The sequence below is a fragment of the Callionymus lyra genome, chromosome 1, assembly GCF_982586985.1.
Source record: "Callionymus lyra chromosome 1, fCalLyr1.hap1.1, whole genome shotgun sequence".
Lineage (NCBI taxonomy): Eukaryota > Metazoa > Chordata > Actinopteri > Syngnathiformes > Callionymidae > Callionymus > Callionymus lyra.
Window position 1 is genome coordinate 22702156 of NC_141818.1, and position 26900 is coordinate 22729055.

At 39.4% G+C, this 26900-nt stretch overlaps 2 protein-coding genes across 3 annotated transcripts in view; one reads left to right on the top strand and one right to left on the bottom strand.

Moving 5' to 3' along the window:
* Nucleotides 1-13979, bottom strand: part of LOC148088412 (leucine-rich repeat transmembrane neuronal protein 4) — an 85739-nt gene extending 71760 nt beyond the window's left edge. The window contains exons 1-2 of one of the 2 annotated variants that reach the window (XM_087797424.1): nt 13669-13979; nt 10162-11778 (exon numbers count right to left, since the gene is read on the bottom strand). In XM_087797424.1, coding sequence (XP_087653550.1) covers nt 10205-11778; nt 13669-13699 — 1605 coding nt within the window. In that variant the 5' untranslated portion in view covers nt 13700-13979 and the 3' untranslated portion in view covers nt 10162-10204. Of the gene's footprint in view, nt 1-9941; nt 11779-13668 lie in introns of those variants that run through there. The other variant, XM_087797416.1, reaches the window with a different exon arrangement.
* Nucleotides 13980-20618: 6639 nt separating this feature from the next.
* On the top strand, nt 20619-26678 carry lrrtm4l2 (leucine rich repeat transmembrane neuronal 4 like 2). Its single transcript, XM_087797436.1, has 2 exons — nt 20619-21292; nt 21550-26678. Exons 1-2 carry the CDS (start codon nt 21253-21255, stop codon nt 23127-23129), a joined length of 1620 nt encoding a protein of 539 aa, XP_087653562.1. The 5' UTR covers nt 20619-21252; the 3' UTR covers nt 23130-26678.
* The last annotated feature ends 222 nt before the right edge of the window (nt 26679-26900 follow it).

A 26900-nucleotide genomic window follows, 5' to 3' on the forward strand; every position in this document is an offset into this window, starting at 1 on the left:
AATCATCTTTATTTCTTATTCCTGACTTCATAAAGATGGAGAGAATTCAAATCTAGTGCCGGAAGCCAAACAAACACGCCGGCAGCTGTGAGAGCCATTTGGAACAAACAACGCGCTGGATCAACATTAGCCGCGGCCGAGGTCGGCAGAGGACGGACAGTGTTCAGAGCAGATGGTATACATATTTTCACGTGATTTCTGAATATTAAGAATTAAGACTTCAGTCAAGGGTCACACAAATAAAAAGACTATTAAATATAGTGTTGGTTTTTTGTATCTTCCTCTTTTTTCGATCCAAATCCAACAGTCTTAGTAAACTATTTTCCATATCTAAGTTATTGATCATTCATCTGGTCTTTTATTTCTTAAACGAGTGATATTTAATTGCAATGAAACAATTGGAATATTGACTTTATTTAAAGAAGAAAGTTCATACATTTAATTCCTCAGACGCAAGGGAGCAAGAGAGATAAGTGGAGAAAGAAATAGTTAGTTGTATATTTAGGTGGTCAATTGTTCAATATCAAACAAGAATAATTGCTGTGTATTTAAAAAATGTTTATTAATAACCGTAACTTCTCTTTTATTACAGTAACAAAGAACATGGAGCACTTTCTGAGTGAACATGAGAATTAATACTTTTTACATTCTTTTTGTTTGTAACATCCTGTACTAAGTTCATGCCTGATACGTCCTTTACATTGCTCACATTTAAAAGGTCCTACCACTTCGCATATCAAATATTTGTGCCACTGTGTATGCTTCTTCAATCCTTATACTTTCTTGAAAGAAGTAAGTTGATTCAAGTGAATCTATGAATGCACTATTACACACAAATCTTATCAGAAGGTTTTTAACAGTAGTTTTTAATGGAAACCCAAGGACTTGCTATGTGGTTGCTACATCATTTAGATTTGTAATTTATTAAAATTATTAAAGTCATAACTTTAAAGAAGGTAATATCCCTGTGACTTTATTGCCAGTGCTATTTTCCTTATTATATTATATTTCATAATTAAGTGGAGAAAAAGAAGAGCTGCCGACTGATCAGAGTTGAGACTTGTCGAAATTACGATCAGATCAATCATCACCAATTAAAGCAAGTTGTTGTAGTCTTTCAAGTTAATCTGAAATTAACTTAATTTGTGTTGACTGTCTCTTTTCTGTGCAAACAGACACACATTAGATAGATGGATAGATACATATCATTAATCCCTCAGTAGACCTCCTTCGGGAAATTCGTTACGTCATTACATGACATCTCTACATCGGTTCAGCAAAATCATTTGTGTTACATTTGCAACATGACTTACCTACATTACATTCAAAGTATCTGCTCTTATGATGCTTAAAATTCAGCCTTACAGGTTGAGAGAAGTTTTTAATATAATGAACTTATACAAAGCAAAAAAGGTGTTGTAAACTATTTACATTTTATCTTCAGCAAACCTATAAATCATGGTATATATTCATGTGTGAAAAGAATATTTCTTTAAAGCAGAAATATAGTCAAGACACACAAATGTGTTTTCAGTATCCCATGTGTTGCTTGTGAACCGACTAACAAAAACATTTGTATTTGACCCTCTGGGCCACGTTGACCTTGAGATAACACAAGGGTTAAAAAATACAAAGCTTATGTATGCAAAACACTAACTTTCCTTATGAATCACATACTTAATTTCTACTTGTTTTCATACTTTAATATTATTTGAATAACGCACAACTAAAGTAGAATTGCGTCGTATGAAAGAATGCAAAAAGTGCCACACTCAGGAATTAATCTTAGAATAGACTTATAAGCAAATATAAAACATTCAGATTTATTACTGGAATTGGTGTCACTTCATATAAGCTTATTGACAGAGGGATATTATCTCCACATACATATTAGATACCAACGCCAATGTGACGACTGAGTGTAACTGTAGCTGGTCACAAGACTCTGTCAATCATATTTGAAAGGACTTCACAAGTATTAGGAACAAGATGAACCATTTATTTTGTGAAAATGTGTAATCCTCCTAGGATGATTCCATCACGCTTCTCTAATGAAGTTCAGGTTCTTTCATCGTCACGTATACCACGATATACCATCATAGGAAAATCTATTCAAACATCCAGCTTTTTGGGCCCTTTGGCCCTTGAATGCAAAAATTATTTCTAATTAAAATAAGCTCCTATCAAAGCTTTGAGACTGCCAGAGTTCAATAGCACCCCCTCCTTTCCTCTCTGGTCTCAGACCTCTTACCGGCAACTTTAATTATCTGCTGGCAGGACCGGCTCACCTCGTTAATGCTCCCAGATCCTGCACCAGAATCACCGGGAGGAGTCAGTGGGATTTCCAACACAATCTTTTATGAGCTTTCTTTGCAGGGATACATCCTTGGATGGACACGAAAGACCACTGCGGTGGTCTGAGTGCGAAACATACGGAGAGGAAAGTGGTGTTTTCATTAAGAGCCACAGGAAGAAGGCACGAAGAATAAAACCTTGATCAAGACTTCTTTCGGGTTCGGTATGCAGTGTGAAGGCCGACCTGCTGAGCAGTGCTCGAAGAGATCTATAGAAACAAATTATCTGCGATGCTGTTGCTCTAGGCATGTGCGGAACACTTCAATTACAAAGCTCTTTGTGCTAATTGAAATGCATGCTAAAAGCTTAAGTGCTTGCTATCTGGTGTAGCTAAGAGAGGCCAGGGACTGGAAGCACGCTCGTTCAGATACATCTTCTGTTCTCCCCTGCTATCCCGGGGGGAGGGGGGTTATGGAAGTGACAAACACCTGCCAATCACACACAAGTCTGATACGCCACTGTACGAGAATTCTGACCCGCTCTAGTAGAAGAACTCACATTTCTCCGATCCTGGTTCTTACTTTCAGAGCTATTCAAGGCTCCTCCTTACATCACTGATCTGATCCAGCCTTACACCCCAGCTCGGGCGCTGAGGTCTGTGGTTCAGAATCTTCTGATGGTTCCACTCACACGGTTCAGGACTAGAGGAGAGAAATCCTTCCAGGCTGTTGCTCCTAAGCTTTGGAACGATCTCCCTCTTTCTTTGCGCTTGATGATGTCTACTGACGCCTTCAAGAAACATCTGAGACTCCTGTGTTGTTCTCAGTGTTTTCTTGACCTCTTAAGTATATATTTTATTGAGTATAGTTTTGAATGTTTAAGCGCTTTGTGACCCTGGTCGGAAAAAGTGCTCTATAATATTTAAAACTTATTGAAGCTTCATTAAGTTTATTTTCAGAGTCCACTAGATGTCACTCTCTGCTTTATAATCTTTTGTTTTTAACATCTATTCTACCAAAACTTCATATCGTTATTAAACTGTGCCTCCTACTGAGATGTAAAAACATGAGACTGCTTCGTGAAGCTTCTTCGACATATCACCAGAATTGAATGCAGCTTGTTATTTTCCCGTCTGAGTGTTCAGAGTCTATAGTCTTTCAGAGATAGAATAGAAGAAAACCTTTGATGAAATAGAATCGATGGTCCCTATAGCATTGCAGCCGACTGAGCGAGGAAACATTGAGTCCATTTATTTCAGTAGTACAAACACACTTTAATCAGGTCTGCTTGAATCCCAAACTATCAAACAGACTAAAAAACGTTCTGACAATATTCCAGATCGGAATTGCAAGTTTCACTGAACCAGAATAAAAGGAGAAATGAAGAAGGTATTTTCAATACTTTATATTGACCTAAAAGGGGAAACTCGATGTAAACACGTATCAGAGTTATACAAGTATCTGCTGCATCTATCCCCAGACTTAGCCGCCTGTAAAAGAGCTATTAAAATACAACATGAATTACCTGCTGAGCAACCTCATCTCGCCCTTTAATACTTGAGAAACACCGCTCTAAACAGATCCTCTGATGGTTGACTGATCCTTTCATCCCCCACTCTTTGTGCATGATGACAAGTTAGATTGTTTCAAAGAGCTGCTCTAATTTGAATTTTAAACAGCGAATACTATTTTGTTTTTAATTTTAGGATGAAGGAAAATATTTCTATATTACTTCTGTGTTTTTCTGTTTGCTGTCTAAATGCTAACATGCTAACACTTTGAAGTCCCTTGAGAAGATCCCATGTGGCCCGTGGTCTCCATTATATGTGATGTAAAAATGATAAAAATGTATTAAAAACATTTTTTTTTTTTAAAGAACGCACAACAAGAACATGAGTCAAATAAAAACACAAACAAACTGAAGTTTTGTTGCTAGGTGAACACGTTGTCTCGTTAGTCTTTTGAGGACTTTTTTCAATCTTCGGTTGAACTGGTTTAAGATACAGATATATTATATTTTGAAGTCATTATTGAGATCTAGGTATGAAGCCCTCTTTCACATTTTGCCTTTATTGGTTTTCACTTTATCATTTTGGACACTTTTGTTCAAAAAAGTAGTTACTTTTTAGTTATAATGTTTAATTATTATTGTATTACCTTATCTCCTTTTGTATTGGTATTTTTTTAATATACTTCTTAATTATTTAACATTCTTGAGCTCATGTGTTACTATCTTTTGTAATCTTTTCTATTCTATTATTTGTGTCCCATGTATTTTTTAGTCTTTACCATGCATTTGTATTCTTTTTTTACTCATATGTTGCTGTATTTGGACAAATAATTGTTGTATTTTTCTGTGTTGTTATTTTTCGAATACATATAATAACGTGTGTACCATTGCTGTTATGTGTGATGCATTATTAAACTTTATTGGCTCATAATTATTTCCCACATATACAAACACTTTCTGCGCCTATGTGTTATTCATTTCTCCTTCTATAAGTGTCTTGCTGTGTAATCGTCGTTTCTTCTATGCATTCCGTGCAAATATAGAAAAAAAAATCTCATTATATTTTTTAACAACCTCCGTTGCTCCCTTGAGCTGCAGAGGGCACGAAATAACAAAGCAGTGGGAAGTCGCGGCTCCTTACCTTGGATGGGCTATTAGTTATTCTAGCCAGCAGAAGGCCCATTAGCTGTGCCATTTAACGCACCCACATCACACTCTTACATGGAAAGTACAAGATTGATAAGCCGGCCATCCCACCTCAAGCCTCTCTTGTACTTGAGAAATGTTCTGCCACAGACACCCTGACAAGCAGCTGATTTAGCGTCCTGTGTACCTCGCGCACCATGACATTCTGAGGAACAAAGCAGCAGGTTAGTGGAGGACTCAACGTTGAGTCCAGCCAAAGGAACACGGAGCTACAGTGTCGTGCAGCACAAACGCTGCTGTGGGCTTGAAACATATTTCACCATGATTGATGGAGTCCGTGTGGAATATAGGAAATGAGCTGTGTGGCAGTCTGAGATAAAACTTTGTCTGTGAGTTGTGGAGGAGAAAGTCTTTCATAGTCATCAGCACGTCTGAGGAGAAGGTGCAGCAGAGATTTTTGGTGACACTACATCTTTCTCAGCCTAGTGTGTCTGTTAATCACACTTAACTTTAGTGCCAGGAGAAGATAGATGCGTGGTATTAGTGGAAAATAGACTACACATGCAAAAAAAAAAGTGCCTAATTAAGCATGAGTGAATTGAGCGGTGCCCCTGCCAAGCCTTCCTCCGTGGCATCGGGGGATTTTTAAAAGAGGCATAGATTTAACCCTTCAGTTCCATCCCAGCAACAGGACGTTTAGATTTTGGAGGTGGAAATCCAAATTAAACATCAAGATGGCTGTGAACTGATGCCAAGGACATGATGCATATTTCATTTAGCTGAAGGCCTCTGCAGTCCCTCATTCAGAGCTCATAATAATTGTTTGTGAAACAGAGCAAGGAGTTAAACATTAAGCCGATCTCTTGCTGCAGGCCAGACTGTAATATGGGATGTTTAATTACAATGTTTGCACATAATGTGAGCATGTATTTACATATTTAACAGCAGGAATCCATTTCAATATGGCTTGGATGTGTCATCCTACATCAACAGTAGGTGGCGTACAGAGGTGGGCGCACGTTTCATAATCGCTGCATTAGAAAAGGAAGCATTTCAAGTGTCAGTTCGCTCAAGATAATGGTCCAGATGCCTTTTCATGGTCTGTCCTGAAGAGTCACTCCTGAGAATTCAATTCATCACAGATTTAGTTCTGTCACGTTTAACTTTACATTTTTTTTTCATAAGGGATCCCTTTGGGATTGGATTAAATGTACATTTTATCTAACGCAATAAAATAGGAGACTAGAGAAAATACTCATTTTCAAATACTCTCTAAAAACAAGTCTTAAAAGGAATACAAACTCCACTCATTTTCTACTCACCCTCATGTCAACTAGTTGTTATCTGTTCTTTTTAGAGTTACAGGCAAAAATGCAAGTTCATTTTTATGTAGCGCAGTTGTCTTCATCTTTGTCCAAAATGACACTTAAAAACATCCAAATACCTCTGTGATGCTCACCTGTAACATCCATCTGGTATTGAAGCCTCGACAAGAGGAATTGTTCCAGAAAAACTTACAAAAGTCTGTATTTTAAACTTGTTTTTAGCAGACCCTGGTGGGCCATCAGCCTACACTGACAGGAAGTACTCTGGGTTAATATCAGGAGCGCTTTCAGTCTACTGTCTACATAGGAAACGCTTGTGATATTTACCTGGAGTACTTCCTGTCTATGTGGGATGTTGGCCTACCTGCTAAAAAAAAAGCTACAGACTTGTTTCAGTCTTTCTGGAACAATTCCTCCTGTTGAGGCTTTAATACAAGATGGATGTTACAGATAAGCATCATGAAGGTATGATGTTTTTAAATGTGTCTTTTTGGACGAAGATGAGGTCAAGGACACCTGAGCTTGAGTCGTTACATTAAAATAAACATACATTTCTGCCTATAACACCATAAAGGAACAGAAAATAATCCCAGCCATCGGCATGAGGGTGAGTAGAAAATGAGGGAATTTTGGGTGAACCATTACTTTCAGGTTTCCTACAAACAGAATTAAACTGTTACTCTACACCCTTGGTAGAGCTTCATCTCTTTCCTAGTTATTTGTCAATGTTATTACATCTGTGATGAATTAAATAGTATGTTTTTATCCTCTGTTTGTTGTGTCATATTTATTGGTTTAATAAAGGTTTCACTTGATGAGCTCAATGAACTAAAGGAAAATACTCATCTTGAGCGGAATGAGTCACCTATTTTGTTTTCTGAGGTGTAGTTAGTTGTTAACAACCCATTTTGTTCTACTTCACTTAATTGATCATAGGCACGTCTCATTTATTAATTAGAAGCGGTTTCCAGTGTTTGATTTCTCCGTACAAGACTTGATGTTTTTGTTGTTGCAGAATCAAAGCACGGTTGCGTGACTATTAAAGACTACATTGTGTAATGTCTAAGCAAGCAAAGCACTTTTTTATGGATGCAATTCCTTTTTATGAGATCTCACAGCACTTAAGTGTTGTGTTGTGGCTTATGATTTCTTCTGTTTCTGTCCTGTGCATAAACCTCCACCACACGTTTACATATTTGTCTTCTGACCTCTAAACAAGACTCGTGAAGCAAACATAACATTTACAATATACATCTACTAAGCATTGGAATTCATGAAGTACTTTTTGTACGTACTTTTACTACCAACAGTATTTTAAAAGAACCATACAATACATAAATAAAAGGCATTGATTTGTAATTGTTTTAAAAATACATTTATTTTTCAAAATTGAAGGTACAGTCAGGAAACGCATCAGTTTGTCAAGTCGGAAAAATCAACATTAAGCAAACCTGAACAAATTCAAAGCTGACCTCAAATACATTAGAAAAGTAATCCAGCAGCAAAAGGAGTTGAGAGCATTTCTAGATATTCTTCATGACTTTCCATTATAGTAAACACTCGTGTATATCCAACTTTTCTCCATGAAAAAAACGGGATCAGTTCATTAAAGTGAGATATTGGCTGTTATTTTTTAAATAAAGGGTGGTTGTGTGGTAACCTTTCTCATCATTCTGAATATAAATAAATAAACAAAAATGTTAATAATTAAACTTTGCAAGACAGCACAAACATTTGCGTGACTTAAATAAAAACACTGCATAAAGTGCATATGATCAAATTAATGCCACAGCTTCCATGAGCTAACAGCGGACATTAAAGAAACAGCATCCTTCAGTTGTTTAGCATTCCTGAGTATTTACATCTACACTTATTGTCTTAAATAAATGTTGAATGAATATAATATTCATGTCAATTATGTTGACATTGACTAATTATTTAAAAAAAAATTCAGTTGTTTCAGTTTCTGCTATCAATAGCTTGTCATGTGAGGTAAAGGATAAAACCTTCAAAACATACCAAAATCCAGATAAATGACCAAAAAATCAACAAAATCATCCATCCTGAAAGTTTCATTGAAATACATTCATCCATTCATGAGTTATAATGTTCACAAACAAAAGAACAGACCAACCAATGCAACAAGTACATCCCTTCCGCCACTCCTTGGCAGCGGTATCGAGATAAATGTAAGGCCATATTGTCCAGCAACGGATGCTGGCTGTTTCTTCTATTTCACCTCAAAGATTGCTTTACAAAATGGTTGTGGTCACAGGTTGAGTAAATTGAAGCACACAAGCCAGCTTGAGGGTCCGCATCACCGCCGTGATATATGGCTGCGATATGACGTCTGAATATCTATAAATGGCAGCTCACAAGTGAAAAAAAGTCGTACAAATCAAAGTCCAGTAATGCAACAGTTTGATCTCAGGTCAAAAGAGACAAACATTTGTATTCACTCCTGATAACTCTCAGTGTGGGTATTTTGGGAAGATATATGATTGATGTATTATTGCTAAGACTATATGTTTGGTTTGGGCCCTTGTTTGAATGACTTCTCAAGTCTACATATTCACACTTGCTCTGCTTGACACCAGTACAGTACAGAGATCAAATATTTGTCTATTTGGCAGAGAAAAGGCTAAATTAAGTGGTTCAATGGAAAAAAATAATAAGGTTTTATTTCACCATGTCAATATGAAGTCACAGTCCCCACAAGTAGAACCATGGTTTGCTCAAGGATATGTATTTGTTCAAATGTAAGGTGGTCAGTTTTAACTGAATTCAAATGATTTATAATTCATTTTATAAAAAGCATTTTGCCTGTCTGGATGTTTTACATTTTACCTGCGTCAAGCTTACATGTTCCGGGAAATGAAATACTTTGTTTAATGCTGTCACAGACAGAAGAGGAAATCACTAAAACAAATGCCTTTAGATGGCAGATTTCTACATAATTTGATATAACTTGAGAAACCCTGCATACTATGACTTTTATTAATAGTTATATAGGGTCTGTTAGGCTTAATCTGTTTAACCGTATCCTTTTTTTCCCACTGAAAAAATAATTAGTCGAATGAAGGCTTTTCAGTGGTGACAGCTGCTCAGTTAAAAGACTGACACTGTTACTATAACAGCAAACATCACCAAGTGTAGCTTGTTATATTTCAGTGAATAATGCCTCAAGTTAGGCTAATATACTTTAATAATATAATAATAATAATACTTTGACGTCCATCTTGGTACCGTGTTGTTCCAACCTCACCTTCTGGTCATTACAGCTAATGTGTTCACTTGTGTGGTTATTCCTTTCCCTTTAAATGATTTGAAAGACTGTCATCATTGTGGCTTATTGTTGAATTACATGCGTAGAAAACCAAAGTAAAGCGTGTTTTAACTGAACCTTTGTTATTATCCCAATGTTTGTTTTCATCTCATCACTTAACAGAGAAATGGAATAATCACTTATAGCTTTTGCTTCTGACAAATCCCACTGATCACATGACTGATGTGCTCAAACACACTGGATACGAGGAGACCGAGTGCACAGTGAATTGGTGAATGACACGTGTGGCCATGGTTCTCCAGGGGTGCTCTGTTTGTCGAGTTTTCACCAGTGGATTCATTAATTGAATATAATTTGAAGTCAAGGATAAATGATGAGCAAACTGTGTGTCAGGGTGTTGCCAACGACTTCTAAGCACTTTATCTTGGGGAGCTGCAGAGGAGCTGCCACTGCAGTTCTAGGAATATTGTTTGTACACAAAACAGCTTAACTCTTTGCGTGGACGTGAACTGTTGGATTTGCGAAACAAGTCCCTGTGCATTTGGCTTTAACTCCTCATCCAGGCACCACAACAACCACTGAGACTATTGGAAAATTTACCTCTCACGCCTCGCAGTAGAAATGGATTTTTGGAGGGCAACGGTCATACCTCGCATTCCCTGGAGCCTGAGATGGTGTACGTGTAAGGTCCTGTTCCATTAACTAGCACATCCATAGTCTCTGAGTGAGAAGGCTTATAGTCAACATAGTACTCTTGCAACGGAGAATTAAGCGAGCGCTCGGTTTCACGCGCCTTCTTCTGCCGTTTTTTCACCCCGGAGCGCTGCTGCAGCTGCTTGATGCTGCTGGGATAGTGTTTCCACGAGACGTAGATGACCAGGAGAATTATAGCCACTGACAATAGAAGTGCCACGCTGCCGGCGATGATCTTGTGAAAGGACACAAACTCAGAGTCTGGGATGGCGATCGTGGGGGAGGCGAAGGAGGGAGTTGGTGAAGCTGTCCTGTTTGTTATCGGCTCAGACTGAGTGAGTACAGGAAGCGAGTCTTTTGCTGTTGGTGTCTGAGCTGTTAGTGTTGTTGTCGTCGTCGTCGTCGTTGTTGTTGTTGTTGTTGTTGTTGTAGAGATGGGGCTCGGTGTTGCTGTACAGACTTTATATGTCTCCATCACATCATTCACTTTCTCTCCCTGTGCTTCTTTAGGGCCAGCACAAATCAAGGTGGACTCCATGTTTCCCTTGAAGGCCTTGAGCCAGGCCATCAGTGGACACAGATTGGGGTTGCAGTCCCACAGATTGCCAGTTAGACTGATGGAGGTAAGAGAAATCCAGGCCTCCACTGTCTGCTGAGAGATATTTCTCAGTTTGTTGGAGTCCAGGTTGAGCGTTTGCAGGTTAGGAAGGCATTGGAATGTACTTGCTTCCAAAAATTGAAGGTCGTTCCCTGAGATGTCCAGCTTCTGCAACGATGTCCACATCCACGGCAGCCCCTGGGCCAGGGCTTTGATACGGTTCCACTGCAAGTACAGCGCCCTCAGATTGACCAAACGGGGAAAGTGAGCGAAGTTGATCTTCGAGAACTGGTTGTGCTCCAAATGTAGCTCGATGAGTTTGAGGAGTCCCGCAAAAGCGTTCCTTGTGAGGCTCCGTAACCTGTTGTAGCCCACGTCCAGGAACTCCAGGTTGCGACAGTCGAGGAAAACTCGCATAGGGACATTTTTTAGAGAGTTGGACCTCAAGTGTAGACTGAGAAGCTTCCTTAGTCCAACAAACTGATTCGGCTGAAGGACCTGGAGTTTGTTGTAGGAAAGATCAAGATTCCGAAGATTAGGAACATCGTGGAACGTGTTGTTCTTCAGCTGTGTAATCTTGTTTGAGCTGAGGATGAGTTCTTTTAGCCTCCGGACGCCGTGGAAAGCTTGGTCGTCCACATCGCTGATGTAATTGTGGTCGAGGTAGAGCCAAACTAGCTGACTCATCCCAGCGAACTGACGGGCTCGCAGGTTCATCAGGCTGTTGTATCGCAGGGAGAGGCCTTGCGTTCCCACAGACACGTTGCTTGGCACATCACGAAAGGCATTGGATTCGCAGTAGATGATTTTCCCGTCACATCTGCAGCTCGGAGGGCATGGACGCTCCCGAACGATGCTCGGAGCGGCAACCAGCAAGGCAGGAGCCACCACTGTCAATAGGAGCCATCTGAGTAGCACAGAAAGTCCTGCAGAAATAGAAAAGACAGGTGTCAAAGAAACATTTAGTCAGGAGTCTTGAGTCTGGATTCCATCTAATGTTGTATTTTGATTCCTTGAAAAAAAAAAGGTATGTTCTCATGCGTGTGCAACCTGGACTGACTCTCTTCCTCAGCTCCTCATGATAGGGGTCTGCCCATCAAGACACACATGACCTAACACACATCACAGTTAAGTACTGTAGGAATCTAAAGTATAGAGCCAATAGAAAATGTTCTAAGGTTCTTTAATTGCTATGCTTAAAATGTATGTATTAATGCTGGAAGAAAGAATCTACTTTATCTCTTTAAAATAAGCTCCCTACGGTTGCTTTAAAGCTTAGAGTTGTTTAATTTATAGACTTCCTTCCAGTGGATATGTATTTTCCTCTTAAGACTATTGGCAAAGGTCTTAAGACTTATTGTGGTTGCTGTGAAAAACAACAGCTCCTACATCTTAGCAAGATTAGCCACTTACTGTCCATCTACACCAACATTATAAACGTCTTTATATGCATTTCTCTGTCATTGAGCTCATTAAACAGTGTATTGGGCACGTCAGGGGAGCTTACAGCCATTGACTACAGACAAAGAAATATTGAAATGTTTTGGATCAATCATAAATAACTTCATTATTCCATTGATTTGTGATTAGCACTGCAAGGCCAGATCGAGTCTGGCATTTTCTCCGTCAGCCAGACGGGGACAACATCCAGACAAGCTGCCGTCCCCTCATAAATCCTACTCTGGCTTTAACCTGAGTATCATGTTGGTACTTAGTGTCAAAACATCAGCCTTAAATCAGGCAACCACAGAGTTCACATTAGTTGCAGGTTGAAAACACTTTCTTGTGATTTTATCTGTAATTACTTTGAACTTGGACGGGTGTTATGTTCGGCCCTGATCTGTATTTAGTGTTCTCAAATTGTGTTAAGTCCACAATTTTTATTGATGTTGTTGTTGTATTTTTTTTGTTGTTGTTACAGACAAAACTTTTCCATAAAATGTTCTTTTGAAAATACATTTAATTTTCTGTTGTGATTTTATGTGATTATTGTTTAGTAGTTATTTATGTGGTTCTTTGTGATATGTGTTTTTTGATTTGTTGTGTTGGAAGAATTGATATTGTGGTCAATAATTTGTCATTGTGTTTACTATTTCTTTATCGTAGCTTGATGAATAGATATAACTTTATTGATCCCTGGGGAAAACATTCAGTAAACTGTAATTTGCCCTTAGTTGCACTGTTTTAGTGTATTTTATTTTGTTTACTTCTGGTCTTTTTTGACGCTTCACCTTAACTGTGGATGGACGCTGAATCGATGGATGGGTGGATGTGTAGATGGATGATTGGATGGATGGATGGATGGATGGATGGTTGGATGGATGAATGATGGTGGGATGGATGGCTGGATGACGGACGGACAAACGGACGGACGGACAGACGGGCGGGCAGATAGGTATATGGGTAGATAGATGGATGGATGGATGGATGGATGGATGGATGGATAGATGGATAGATGGATAGATAGATAGATAGATAGATAGATAGATAGATAGATAGATAGATAGATAGATAGATAGATAGATAGATAGATAGATAGATAGATGGATGGATAGATAGAACTCAACTCAGTGATTATGGTGTGTTCATGACTGCATGTATATCAAACACACATCCATATTGGTCAGTCTAAATCATCCTCTTGGGACAGATTAACAAAAACAGCAGGAATAATCTGTCAAATAGTTGCATAGGGAAAACCACTGATCCTAAAATCCCAGACCCCCCATCCTGCAGTCATCATTCATCCGCCACGGGGGGCGAAGTAACCGGCAACATCCGCTTTAAGTGAATTTTAATCAGGCAGGGAGACATACCCATACTTGTGCAGTGTCGGCTCGTCCTCATCTTCAGGGCTCGTCCCAGGTCCACATGTTAGGAGACACCCGGCGTCTGGTCCAGAGGGTGCAGGACGGAGGAGCCCAAAAAAAAAAAAGAAGCTCCACGCACTTTGCGCAGCAGAAGCTCACCTGTCGGGTCTGAAGGTGGACCAAGAGTTGTTACCAGAGCAGATCAGCAGAAAGAGCCATCATCTCACTCCATGTTTCCTCCCGGGCGCTGGAGAGACGCCGCCGAACATCCGAGTCGACAATTGTTGAATCTCTGTGAGAAGAGTCGAGGAAGTGATGACAAGCGGCTGCCGCCCGCAGAGAGATGTTGGTGAGCGGTTCTGGGTGAGAAGGTGGGCCGGCGTGTGTGGATCAGAGCCGCTGACCGAGGCATCAAGTATAAATCAGTTGAGCAGCAACAGGAATGATGCTGGTGGGGGTTTCTGAGCGAGCAGGAGCTGGTTCGAGGGCATGAGACGCCTCCTGCTGGCCATGTGTTGCCCCTCCACCCTGCAGTCAGTGTGGCAACTGCTTTGATCAACAGTTTGTTTGAACAAACAATCGACGTGTTTTTAGAGCGATAAAAAAATGAAAGCCTATTTGAGACTTACCTTTTCTTATGTATTTTTTATTGCAATATTGGATGGAGAATATGCCTGCAATAAAATGAAATAAATAATCTTAGTTCGATTACTTTATTATACGGAGAAATTTTACCTATATCTGCGTGTGTGTGTGTGAAGAGGTGTTAAGGATGGATAAGCAAAATGTACCAAAATTAGGTTTTTCTAAGTTAAGAAAGTTGAGGTACATGTTGTGTGTCTGATATCCTCAGAGAGGCAGCTTCAAAGTGTACACTCGACTTTGAAAACAACCTTCATTTTAGACTTTGGAGTCTTGCTGGCTTGGAGGCAGTCAGCAAGTGTATTGATGGGAAAAAAAAAGTAAAAAAGAAAACGTTTTTTGTTCCATTAGTTTGAAACTAACTTAAATAATGACATATATAACAGCTGCTTACAATCTGGGTCAATTGTTTCATAGTCTTTACGTTTATTTGTTTGTACCTTCAAATCAAAAAAAAAAAGATTGATTTTTTAGAAATACAATTTTGAGGGGGACAAAAATGTATTTAATTATTTAAAAAATAAGTAAAACATTAGAAAAAAAAGAATATTGCAAACAAATGGATGATAAGACCACATTTAATAATGAAGTAACTTCCATGGCAGTATATATTTTAGATGGTGTCACTGTGATATTTGTGATTTGTGATTAAAAAAGATGAATTCTCGCCTTAGTATAAAGTTGAGGGAGAGGCAGGGAACACCCTGGACAGGTCTTCAGTCCATCACAGTGCACATGTACATCAACAACGGGTTGTCAATGAACGAATTTATATTTTGCTGTGTGTTATGAAACCAGTGTACGTCAAGAAAAGCCATCCATGCATTGCATCCTTGTGTTCACAGAGCTACTGTTTAGGTCTTTGTTGTGAAATGAACAGTGTAAACAGAGGAAAGAGTCTCATAATGAGACACCGTGTCGAGGGTCAGAGTCATCGGGTCTAATGGCTCCCCCTGCCCCAACACTTAACCAGCCTCATAATTAGCTGTAATGCGCATTAACCAACATTTGAGCAGGAATTATAAGGGGTGTGTGACTAAAGTACCAGAGTAAACAAACATGGAGGCCATGCAGATGGATCACTAATTTAATTCCCATAGCTGGATCAATCCGCTTGTTGTAGTCCAAGGACGAGACCGACGCACTCAGGCAGAGACACACAGACTCACATGTAGGAGAGTGTGTATGGTTGAAGACACAAGGTTAGTCACTTTCTCTCCAATAATTGTCACAAGATAAACATGCATAGCTGGATTCTAACCTTACCTGGAACATCATAAGAAGTTTTAGATCAGTACATACGAAATCCTTAACTAATTGCTCTTTGATATTAATGACTTTACTCTTGACACTATGAAAACATGTCTAAAATCCCTGCTGTGATGCAGGATATCTAGTTAATATTAACCCATTTTTGGGACCGTGTCCTGTCACTCTCTGGCAAAGTAGGGACACAGGTGAGTCACTGTGCACTCCTCCACTGTCTGCCAGGAGAGTGATGCTCAGTGACAAGCTGCCATTTACACTCACATTCAGACCCTAGGAGAATACGTCGAGCAACAATGACACACATTTTATTTTTCGCTTCAGTCAAGAAGATACCCCTTATGCACAATGACACTCCAACTCTCTCTTTTTTATGATGGAGGCACGATGGAACATTGTACAAATAGTCCACTCTTAAAGACTTTCTGACATAAATCAACAAGTTTTTGTTCTCTCCCCAAATAGTTGCTGATAGATTTATTCAGAAATGCCTGTAGCCAAAATGTTGTGCCCAGTCATCCTCTTCAATTGTACAAGAGAGAAATCCTGATCATCACATTTCGCGTAAAATGTAATTCCTAACTGTTTCTACATCCAGGGTGAACTGAGACAGTTTTCCTCTAATATAGAGACTCATGACTGTGATGCTGGGATCTACTGATGATGGTGATGTTCAGGTTTTATGAGTCTTATTAATGAGAACTAAGAATCCCTCATTAGGTCTGAGTAAATCTCTTTAAACTAATAAAAAAGAAATGTTTTTGACTGCTAAATGAAGTTTTTTATTTTATTCCAACACTGAATTGAACTTTTTCAAGGCCTTTATCTTCAGGGCAAATCCATTCCATGTGTCCTCTCTGTGAATATGTCATGTTGAAACAAGTTTAAAGAAAATGTAAAATTATTGTTTTTTTTAAGGGTTTTCGAGATAAATTATGAAATTATATGAAATCAAGGCCAAGTTCTATCCCATCTAAGATCTCGGCGAAGGAGAGGTTACAAGAGTGAAGTCCGTTATGACGTAATAATGGCCTAACTCCTCCTCCAGCTGTAATCACGCCCGCTTTGCTTTTACAACAAGCTCCTTGGAGGTGGAGACTTCCGGGACTGCACAGTGACAAACCTCAATGCTTGACCAATCACAGCAGAGTGGGTGTGGTTATGGTAATCAAGATTTAATTTCCAGCAAAACAAAGTGTGGGGATTAAGCACATTTTGTAATGTAAATATTTCATGAAAAGAGAGTTTTGTACAAACAGAGATATACTGATGAGAACAATAGGAGTCCAATTTAAGAGACACTTAAAACACTAGTTGCATTTAAAATAATACGATGAATTAATTTGAATTTAATTATTTAAAAAATGAAATAAAATTTAACAAATGTATGCTTGGTTGATAATATGCATCCCTTATACACACTTTGACCTCCAGACAAGTTATTTTCTATCTTGCAGCACTTAAAATTGGCAGACTATACAGTTTTTATCATCATTTAATTTCAACTACAGTTATCGTATCTGCCTTAATACAATTTCATTATTTGTTCTACAATTATAATTAGTTCACTGCTGCTTTTCAGATGACGATCTGCAGGCGTACTGCAGATAAAACATTTCCATCATTATTAAGAAAAGTGTGTTCCTTCAAGATAACAACATGTATTAAATGTAGCACAAACACATCATTTCTGATGTTTTTGATACAAACATGAGTAAAAATGCAACTTTAATAAATATTTATACAATAGAATGAGACAACTATACCTTGTGGGAAAAAAAGGAAAACATTTACAGGTAAATGACTAATTCAAATACTGTTTTAGGAAACTTGAACCACAGGTTATCCATACGTGGGCAGCTGGTAGAATTTTGGTGATTCCATGATCTATTAAAGAACACACCACAATCTGGTGCCGATGACCTAGAAAGGGTTTTATGGATTAATGTGATCCATCTTAAGACAAAAGCCACTTTCTTTATATATCAAGGGATTATTTTTTCTATGTTTTCATTTCCCAAGATCATGTCGTACCTGCTGTTGTCAGCTCATGCGCTGAGGCTGCAAACAAACGTCATTTAAGGTCAGTTACAGGTCCAGAGAAAGGTTCAGTCAGCAAGAGAAGAGAGGAATTCTATCAACATGTCGACTCGTATAAAGGGCTCAACATTGACAAAAAAAAAAGTGGATGCTTGAAATTTTCCTTTGCCGTAATTCCACTTCGTACTCTTCAGGTCTCAGACATCAGAAGAGCCACACATCTGACATCATGTAGTGAAGGTGAAGACTTCCTCTGATCAGGAAGATCAGAGGACCAAGTCAAACCTCTGACGGGAAGCACATGGCAACATGTCATGATGAAATCTGCATTGAGTGACTCTAAGCAGCTTGAAACTGTGAGCAGAGAACTTCAAATGTCTTCTTTATATCAACATACATTTTTGAGGACCACATACATCCACAGCCAGATATACCCACAGCTATGTTGTTTTTAACAGCTCTAACATAAATATATATGATAAGTACGTCTCTCAGACAACATGCCTTTTAAAAGCAAAGTTACACACCTGAAAGTGCATATAACAACAACTATACCACACAATAAGGCAAACATTGAAGCAGCACTGTGTAACATGTTGACTTAATTTATTATCTTCATCATTTCTCTAAGAATTTAATTTTGAAAAGTCGTGACTCATGTACTCTTTTGCCAAAACATTGCAGTGTGTCCAAACTAAACATCGGGAGATTTTAAACTGGGACCCAGTATTAATTACTCATTTAGTTTAAATTGACAAACTACCAAAGCCTCCATTGCAGCGCAAAGCCAGACTTCACACATCTAGACTAGGAGGACCATCAACAAATGGAGTCACTGAGCTTCATGTCACTCACAACCATTGTGCATCAGTTACACAAATGGATACACTGGGTGAGTGATTGCAAATAAAATAATTATATGAAACTTCGCATTATGAGCATTTTTGTGCTACCCAGGTTGACCCCTATGCTTAAAATGGAAGGGGCTCTCATTAAAGACCTACCCACTGTGCTATCAAAACATGCAAGTTGTAATCACATTCTCCAAGCATTTTTCTACTGGTATGAAATAAATTAATCGTAATCATGCAGCCTTGCCCCCCATAGCCTTTTGCAAAGGCTGCAAAGAGTACATGTGCTCTATACAAAAGTATCTTCTAAACATTTTGAGAAGCACACCCATGATTGGGTAAAGAGATGAGTAAGTTATGCTTCTTTTCCAAATATGAGCAAGAACCATCCCTGTCCTTCCCACTAAGAAAATGAATTATGAGCTCTGGGATGGAACACTCCCTTACCGTCTATGCCTAGAACGGACCTCTATGTCCACGAAGGCTCTTTCAATCATACGTATATCATGGGAGGTGACATTTCCTGCTATTTCCTCCCATCAAGGAAGCATCAGAGACTAATGAAGCCAACTGGACCACATTATCCATGGAAGGCAGTGATGCGATCATCAAGACAACAATCCATTCTCCACATGCCCGTGCTTGGAAGCGAAAACCCACTGGAGCATTTCCATGTTACGGTTAAGTACCTGCCAAGTCATTCCACAACTGGGATTTCATTCAAATTGTACACTATATCTGAAGTTGGGAGATAAGTCGCATCCTTTTCTCCAGCAGCGTGGAGTGAACCTTGCCTGGATGCTGCAATACAAGGTGGCGATGAAGAGGGGATGGGGCTGTTTTCCACGGATAATTATGTGCAGATGGAATGGCAAGGCTATGGTGGGTACTAAGGAAGGGAACCATGAAGTCTAGTTAGGAAGACTGAAAAGATATCTGGCACAGTAACAAAGCGGTTCAATCGAGTGTCTTTGAGCTGTGTAGGTTCTCACATATAAGACCTCACGGACCTTGCTTCTCTGAAGGTTGTAGTTTTGGGTCTTAAGAGTTAAATAATGGCAGTAACGCTTAAATATAATCTCGCTGAAAGAACCCATTTGGGCAGAGGGAAACCTGTACAATAAAATAAGATTGCACAAGTAATTGTAAATGAAATAAAAGTATTTTCCTAAACATGAACTTTACTTCTGCTGAGAAGTCCTTAGTCCTCTATTGTCTAACTGTAAATTTTAAAAACGTCTCTATGTTTTTTTTTCTCTGCTCAACGGATGCTGTGGAAGGTCAGAGGTCACAACAGACTGGTCAGAAGTGTTGGTACAGTCCTTAATTTAATTCCATTGATTTGTTAGTGACAGGAGAATCCTCCAGGCTAACACGGTAAATCCCTCATACCTCCTACACCTCCATCTCAACATGAGAGACACCAATATGTCGTGATGCTTTTAATACATATATATAGAAATCCTCTCATTTATTCTCTTGACTTATCATCTGTCAACACCCACCTGATGCTGATCTGGTTGACACCTGGCTCACATTCCCTTGATCCGTTTGATCACTTACCCCTGCCTCTCATGTATGACATCTCCTGTGTTCTCCTTGAAAGTGCTTAACATTCAACTGAACAATATGTCAGTGTATAAGTGGTGTTTTGTGCACTTTCTCCTCTCCTCTGCGGCGCTGCTCATAATCCACGTGCCCTCACCTCACTGTGTGCTATGTCTTTCAACAAAAGTCATACCTCAGAAAGACTCTTAATTGACCATTTCTGCTCACCGGATGGCTCTTCATTTGTATTCATTAAAGCTTTTAAAAAACATCATTTGATTTGTATGGTTCCTGACGGTGTTTGGCTGTGTATATATTTCCTACCACCAGGGGTCACTGTTACCACACAGTAAAATCAACCGCTGCCAGACTGATCCTGGTGCGGGAGTACATGAACATAAATATGAGTTATGATCGGATTTAAAACGCTTTTGGGATGACACCCACTCCTTCTTCAACTCCCCAGAACATTTTTCATCCCCAATTACGAGTATCCTTTTCTTCCGTTATCATTGAAACAACAGTCACACACGAGCTCCTCCTCAGTGTGTCAACACCCCACTTAAGCAGGAGTGATGGGGAGGCCAGCTGATCATCCCCTGACTGGACATCACTTATAAATGAGGTGACTCAGAGTTGCTGAAAGTTCTTTAAAAGTCGTTTAATTGTTTATTTATATTTTGCCAGGCTGAGTTACCGCAGGTGTGTGTGTGAGAACGATTTAAGTTGGAAACTTTGTGTGCGTGTTAAGTCTGTCCGTGCGCCAGACATGCGATTATTTCTGTATTATTTGAGAAATAAATAATCCGTGTTCTCGTTTGAAGCGTGAAATTGTGCGTGAACTTTTCGTAATTGTCTGTGTGTGTGTAGGTGTTCGTGTGTGTGTGGGTTGGAGATGATGCTTGCGTGGGTTTTTATTTTTTTTAATATTTTTTTAATGGATTTATATTTACCGTCCGTGTATAAATATATTCTGCGCCTCCTGTCTGTGTCTAAGGAGTCTTTCTGCCCAAGCGTGTGCGCGCTCATACGGACGCCCACTCTTCTGAGAGGGGGGTGTAGGTGAAGCAGAGAAAAGGCTCTGGATAGACGAAGAGTGTGTGTGTGTGTGTGAGTGTGTGTGTGTGTGTCATTCGTGGCTGAAGTAGCGGCGGCTCCGACTGCGTCTTCTTCTCAAGTTGTTGCTGTGATTTCTGCTCGAAGCGACGATGCGCGGATCTTTAGGAGCCAGAGGAGGAGATTGATGCTTTTGGTCCAGCTTGTTCTGACATCAGTGGCGATGGGTGAGTGGAGATTCATCCCTCCCTTTTTTTTCTTTTTCATTATCTTCCACGACCATCATATTATTTTTGCGTTCACTCATTTTTAATATCTATCTTTTATTCAAAATTAAATGAAATCATGTTAGAATGTGGTTGATTCTTCATGAAGAATGTTGTCTCAGGCATCGTCTGGATGAACTTCTTTTTAAATCCATGTAGTGCGCAGATTTTCCCTCATCACCATTGCTGACTGTGACTTGTGTGTGGCTTCACCACAGGGTCAGGGATGTTGGACTGGAAGGTGTCATGTGTGCTGGTGCAGGCGGCGGCTCTCCTGCTGCTGAGCTCTGGGGAGAAGAGCTGCCCCGTGAGCTGCCGCTGTGAAGGCAAGATGGTCTACTGTGAGTCTGGCATCTTCAACGGCATACCTGGCAACATCAGCTCGGGATGCCAAGGTCTGTCTCTGCGCTACAACGACCTGCAGGTGCTGCTGCCCTACCAGTTCGCTCATCTCAACCAACTGGTCTGGCTCTACCTGGATCACAACTCTGTCACTCTGGTCGATCCCTTAGCCTTCCACGGGGTCCGCAGACTCAAGGAGCTCATCCTCAGCTCCAACAAGATCTCTCATCTACACAACAAAACCTTCAGTGCCATTCCCAACCTGCGGAATCTGGATTTATCCTACAATCAGCTGCAGTTCTTGCACCAGGGACATTTTTATGGTTTACGAAAACTACAGAACCTCCACCTTCGCTCCAACGGCCTGAAGCAGATCCAAGTTCGTACTTTTATGGAATGTCGAAGCTTGGAGTTTCTAGACTTGGGCTATAACCGCCTCCGCAGCGTCACTCGCACCACCTTCTTTGGTCTGTTCCGGTTGAAGGAGCTTCACTTAGAGCACAATCAATTCTCAAGGATTAATTTCTTTGTTTTCCCACGACTCAGCAGTCTCCAGTCACTGTATTTGCAGTGGAACCGCATACGATCCATCAGTCAAGGCGGGCCCTGGATTTGGGTCAAACTGCAGAAATTGGACCTTTCAGGGAATGAAATCCAGGTTCTGGATCCAGTGGTTTTTCAGTGTATGCCCAACTTAGAGACACTCAACCTGGAGTCCAACAAGCTGAGCAGCGTGTCTTCAGAAGCTGTCGCTGCCTGGAGATCCATCACCACCATCAGCTTGGCTGGTAACGCCTGGCACTGCAGCCCGAACATCTGCCCGCTCATGGGATGGCTCAAAACTCTGAGGGACGTGAAAGACATCAGTATGATCTGCAGTAGTCCCAAGTCGTGGCAAGGGGAGCGGGTGGTGGACGCGGTGAGGAACTTCACAACCTGTGTGGGAAATTCAATGACCGCGGTCACTGCTGTTTGGACTTCTTCTGCGCTGGTGAATATCTCGCAACCCTTTCCAACATTCTACCCAGAGGAGATGTATACGGACTCTACTGAGCCTGATTTTTTCACTTCCCCTGGCACAACTACCGAGGAAGACACCTGGTTCTCTCTATCCCCTGAATATCCGACGTCCTCCCACTCGGAGCTGCCGTTTGAGCACATGGTTTTCCATAAAATCATAGCAGGCAGCGTCGCCTTGTTCGTGTCAGCGTCGTTGATTATGCTGGTTATTTACGTCTCTTGGAAGCACTACCCCAACACTGTGAGGCAGCTGCGGCAGCACTCCGTCAACCACAAGCGCAGGAAAAAGGGCAGTAAGCAGGAGCAGGATCTAAACACTCAGCTGCAGGAGTACTACCTTACCTATCACTCAAACTCTGAGACCACAGACTCGCTGGTGAACGAGGCCAGACCCTGTACATGTACCATTTCTGGATCTATAGAATGTGAAGTGTGAGAGCACCAGTCAACCTTAACGGGAAACAAGAAGTGCAATTGTTAACCAAGATTTCTATGAGGAGGTGCCGATGAGATATAGCACACAGAGGTGTATACTTGGTCTTACAGCACGAAGATGTGCATCATTACCGAGTGGGATCTCTATTACTCAAACCTCAAAAGCAAGGAAGCCCTTTTGATATCTGAGGCTTTCCTTGGCTCGTTCTCACTACTGTAAGACGTATTAAGATAGGAATCTTTTCTATCTTGTTTTTGAAATCTGACTTGTAAAATATTAATGTGAACTTTTTATTTCAGGGCCCATAATGTAGGGGGGATGGGAGAGATGTAGATACGCTACTCCGCCGCGGTACATGTCATTTGTTCATCATGCAAGGAAATACATACTTAAAAAAAGAGAAGCATCAGAACCAGGGACCATCTGTTGATCCACAGGTTGCAGATGTCTCTTCACTGTAGAAGAGCAAATACTCACTCGACATTCTCCCTCAACAAGAAGTGTACCATTTTTACTCTTTGAATTATGATAATTATGATAACAATTTAGTTTATTTATTTATTAATTTTTTGTGACTCAAGATGAACATGAATAATGTTGATAATGTTTTAGGTTGTATTTAGTGTGGAGGCATGACCAGTCTAAGGCAGAGTTCAAGGTCTGAAGTAGAAGCAGGAAATAATGTTATTCTTCATCACAGTGGTGCAGTAAAGGAGCTCAAGGTACCTGATTGCCTCATAGACTGAGAGCAAACAACCTGAACCTGGAGATTTGAGCGCTTCTCTATTTAAGAGCTGTGCCTTCAGACTTCACGGTTCCCTTTTATCCCTGACACTTCGCACCCAGGGGCGAGCTGGTCAGAGGATGGTTGTTTATCTATGAAGCAAAAATCCCATCAGCAGAAAGCTGAGCTCCCACTCACCTTTTACACTGCAGTTTCACTTAGTGAGATCATATCGGGACGCAAATAATTTCTTATCTGAAACAAAGAAAGCTAAATCATTGTCTTGTTATAGCGTGAATAAATAAATACTAATTAATTGTACTTACAATTTAAAATCACATCAACACGAAAGCCATGTAGTTTTAAAATTAAGTATAAACCAGATAATTAAAAAGGATATTTTAAGAAGTTTTCTATGATGAAACAATCAAAGATAGAAGAAGCAAAATATTGTAAACCTGTGGTCATTGTCTCACATAAGCTTCACTTACAACTAGCAAATTAAAAATGATAATTATGGTTAACCATGATATAAAAAGAGAAGTAACTGTGATAAGGTAACATCAACCATTAGTACACAGATTACTTACTTCTTTATTTCTAATAAGCAGCGATGTAAAGAGTAAAGCCCTGGCTACCATCCATGAGCAGAATCCATTTGTGCTGCATAATGTGCTAATAAATAAAATGCTAAGCACTTTAAATGATCTAGACTATGCTGCTAACACACATACTTTATTAATGGTAATATTTGTTCCAGAGGTGACACAAAATGCACACCTAAGACATAACCGTGAAATTGTATCCAGTGTGTGTTGAAGAACTCAACTGTGTGTGTGTGTTGGTGATGTTTTATAAATTTGATCTGCCAAATGTATAATATTGTTAAAATATATAAAATCAATTATATTTTATAAAGAAAATGAACTATTCTAACAAGAGGAAATGATATTTTATGACATATGTTAGACGTTACATTTAATATGTTATATGTCACCAAATGATTGGCATGGTTGGCAGGAAAGATGAAGAACAACAATCTGATGGAAAAATCCAAACTGATAAATGCTAAAGAATAGCAAGTTGCCTAGAAGACCACAATTTTAAAAAAAGGAAGACAAGGTAGTTTTCCAGGACTAAGAAAAGCAAAAGGGGTTTGAGGATGTAACAGGTCCAGATTATCACATCTAAAAATGACTTTAAAAAGCCGGCAGTAAACTATATTTTCCATGAAATACAAACATCTGTTCTCCATATAAGAATATGATGTTTTACAGTGTTTACAGTATGAACTGACACTGATTATATCAACTCAAAGTTCAAAGATTTATTTCCTCATCCAACATTTCTCTGCATCCTTTTTACTGACGGCATAACAAAGATTCACTGCTGCGTTCACTGACCTTGTTATGCTAAACTTCAAACATTTCTTCCAAGTCTAAACACTTTAAGTTCATTACAAACAGAGAATTAACACTGACTCCACACTAACCTTTCCAAAAACATTTTGACATTTAGAGAATGAGGAACACAAGGGTGAACAAAGAGAGGCTCAAGTGATTTTCTTATTGATCGTTTATGTTCAGCAACAAAAGAACAAAACTATCTTCTCTCTCGGGAAAATTAACAGTCAACATTTTATATGGTGAACAACATTTAGAAAATAAAAACTCTGTGAGAAAATATGTATTGATTTTCAAAACGTTTTTTCTAATAAATGTTTCATCACCACTGTATTTGTATAAACGCTTCTGTTAAGGCATTAACTGTGATAATGACTGTGTAATAAAAAAGAACAGTCGGCTTATGACACAATATATGACTTATGTTGCTGCTTTGTTGCACATATCAGTGACTTAACTGCTCTCAGACAATGCTGCTGTTATTTCCCTAAAAATGCATATGAATCAATTAAAAAAAATGTATTTGTATCTAAAGTACCTGCTGACTTAAAACGCTCTATAAAGACCATATGAATAACATGAACAAAAGTTGAGTGCTCTCCTGTCTTTTCTCTGTATATAACCTTCACAGCAAACTTCAGTTGAATAATTATTACTTTTTCAAACCTCTGCACCATACTTCATTATAGCCAGAATTCTGATTTATTTTAGAGATAAGAAAGAGTTTTGAGTGTTATTCCCTAAATTAAAAATGTATCCAACCTAAATATGGGTCACATCTTTGTCCATCTCTAATTAAATTTATCTTTCTGTTTGTTTTTGATCTGTTCTGTCCTTCAGTTTCCTCTTCATTAATATTCTTATTATAGTTGTTTATCTCCCTCTTGTGTTTTCTGGTTCCAACTTAGGATAAGTGTGGTAAAATGGCCACTGGGGGCTCTGCTGAGTCTTCAAGTTAGCTGGGCCGTAACGCATTCAGATGTAGTGATTAAAAAATCTTAAAAATGGTATAAAAATATAAAAGGAATCAACACCTATGGTGGATCCATTAAACTTGCAACCATTGAAGTAGCAAATACCAAAGTTTCCAACGATAAACGTCCTTGAAAACCTATTGTAAGTTTGTGTTTTCCATGTCTCTCTCATGATGCACCTGAACAACCTTTCAGATCTACTGGTGGATCACAATTTATCAGGCTCCCCCGCTGATCCATCCATAAGTGGACTTGTGTTTTCTTGGTTTAGGTTCTTCACGAGTGTGGGCGTGCGTGTATATTCACATTTGTCCATATGTGTGAGTTATTCGTGCCTTCATGTCCTCACCTGGTAATGCATTCTTCTCCTGTGTAATGTAACATGCGTTTGTATTTTGTTGGGAAATTGCTATAAGAGAAAATAAAAGATCCTTTCATTGGTTTTCAAGATTTGGTCTTATTTATTCTACTTTGTCAACAATATTTAACAGAACATCTAGTTTCAAATTAAATAGTTTAGTTTGTTTTCTACCCACTTCCAGAAAAAAAACAACATGTATTTATTTATCAGGCAGGTTTCATTGAGACCTGCTTTGTCTCGGCGTCATAAATCAAACACAAGGCATGCTGACAACTCTGCTGTGATATTGCCGCTGTGCAGGAACACAAA

Bases quoted from the DNA above. Each gene is read 5' to 3' on its own strand.
- lrrtm4l2 (XM_087797436.1), top strand. From the start codon at position 21,253: ATGCTTTTGGTCCAGCTTGTTCTGACATCAGTGGCGATGG. The intron at 21,293-21,549 runs GTGAGTGGAGAT...GCTTCACCACAG, and splicing joins TCTGACATCAGTGGCGATGG to GGTCAGGGATGTTGGACTGG.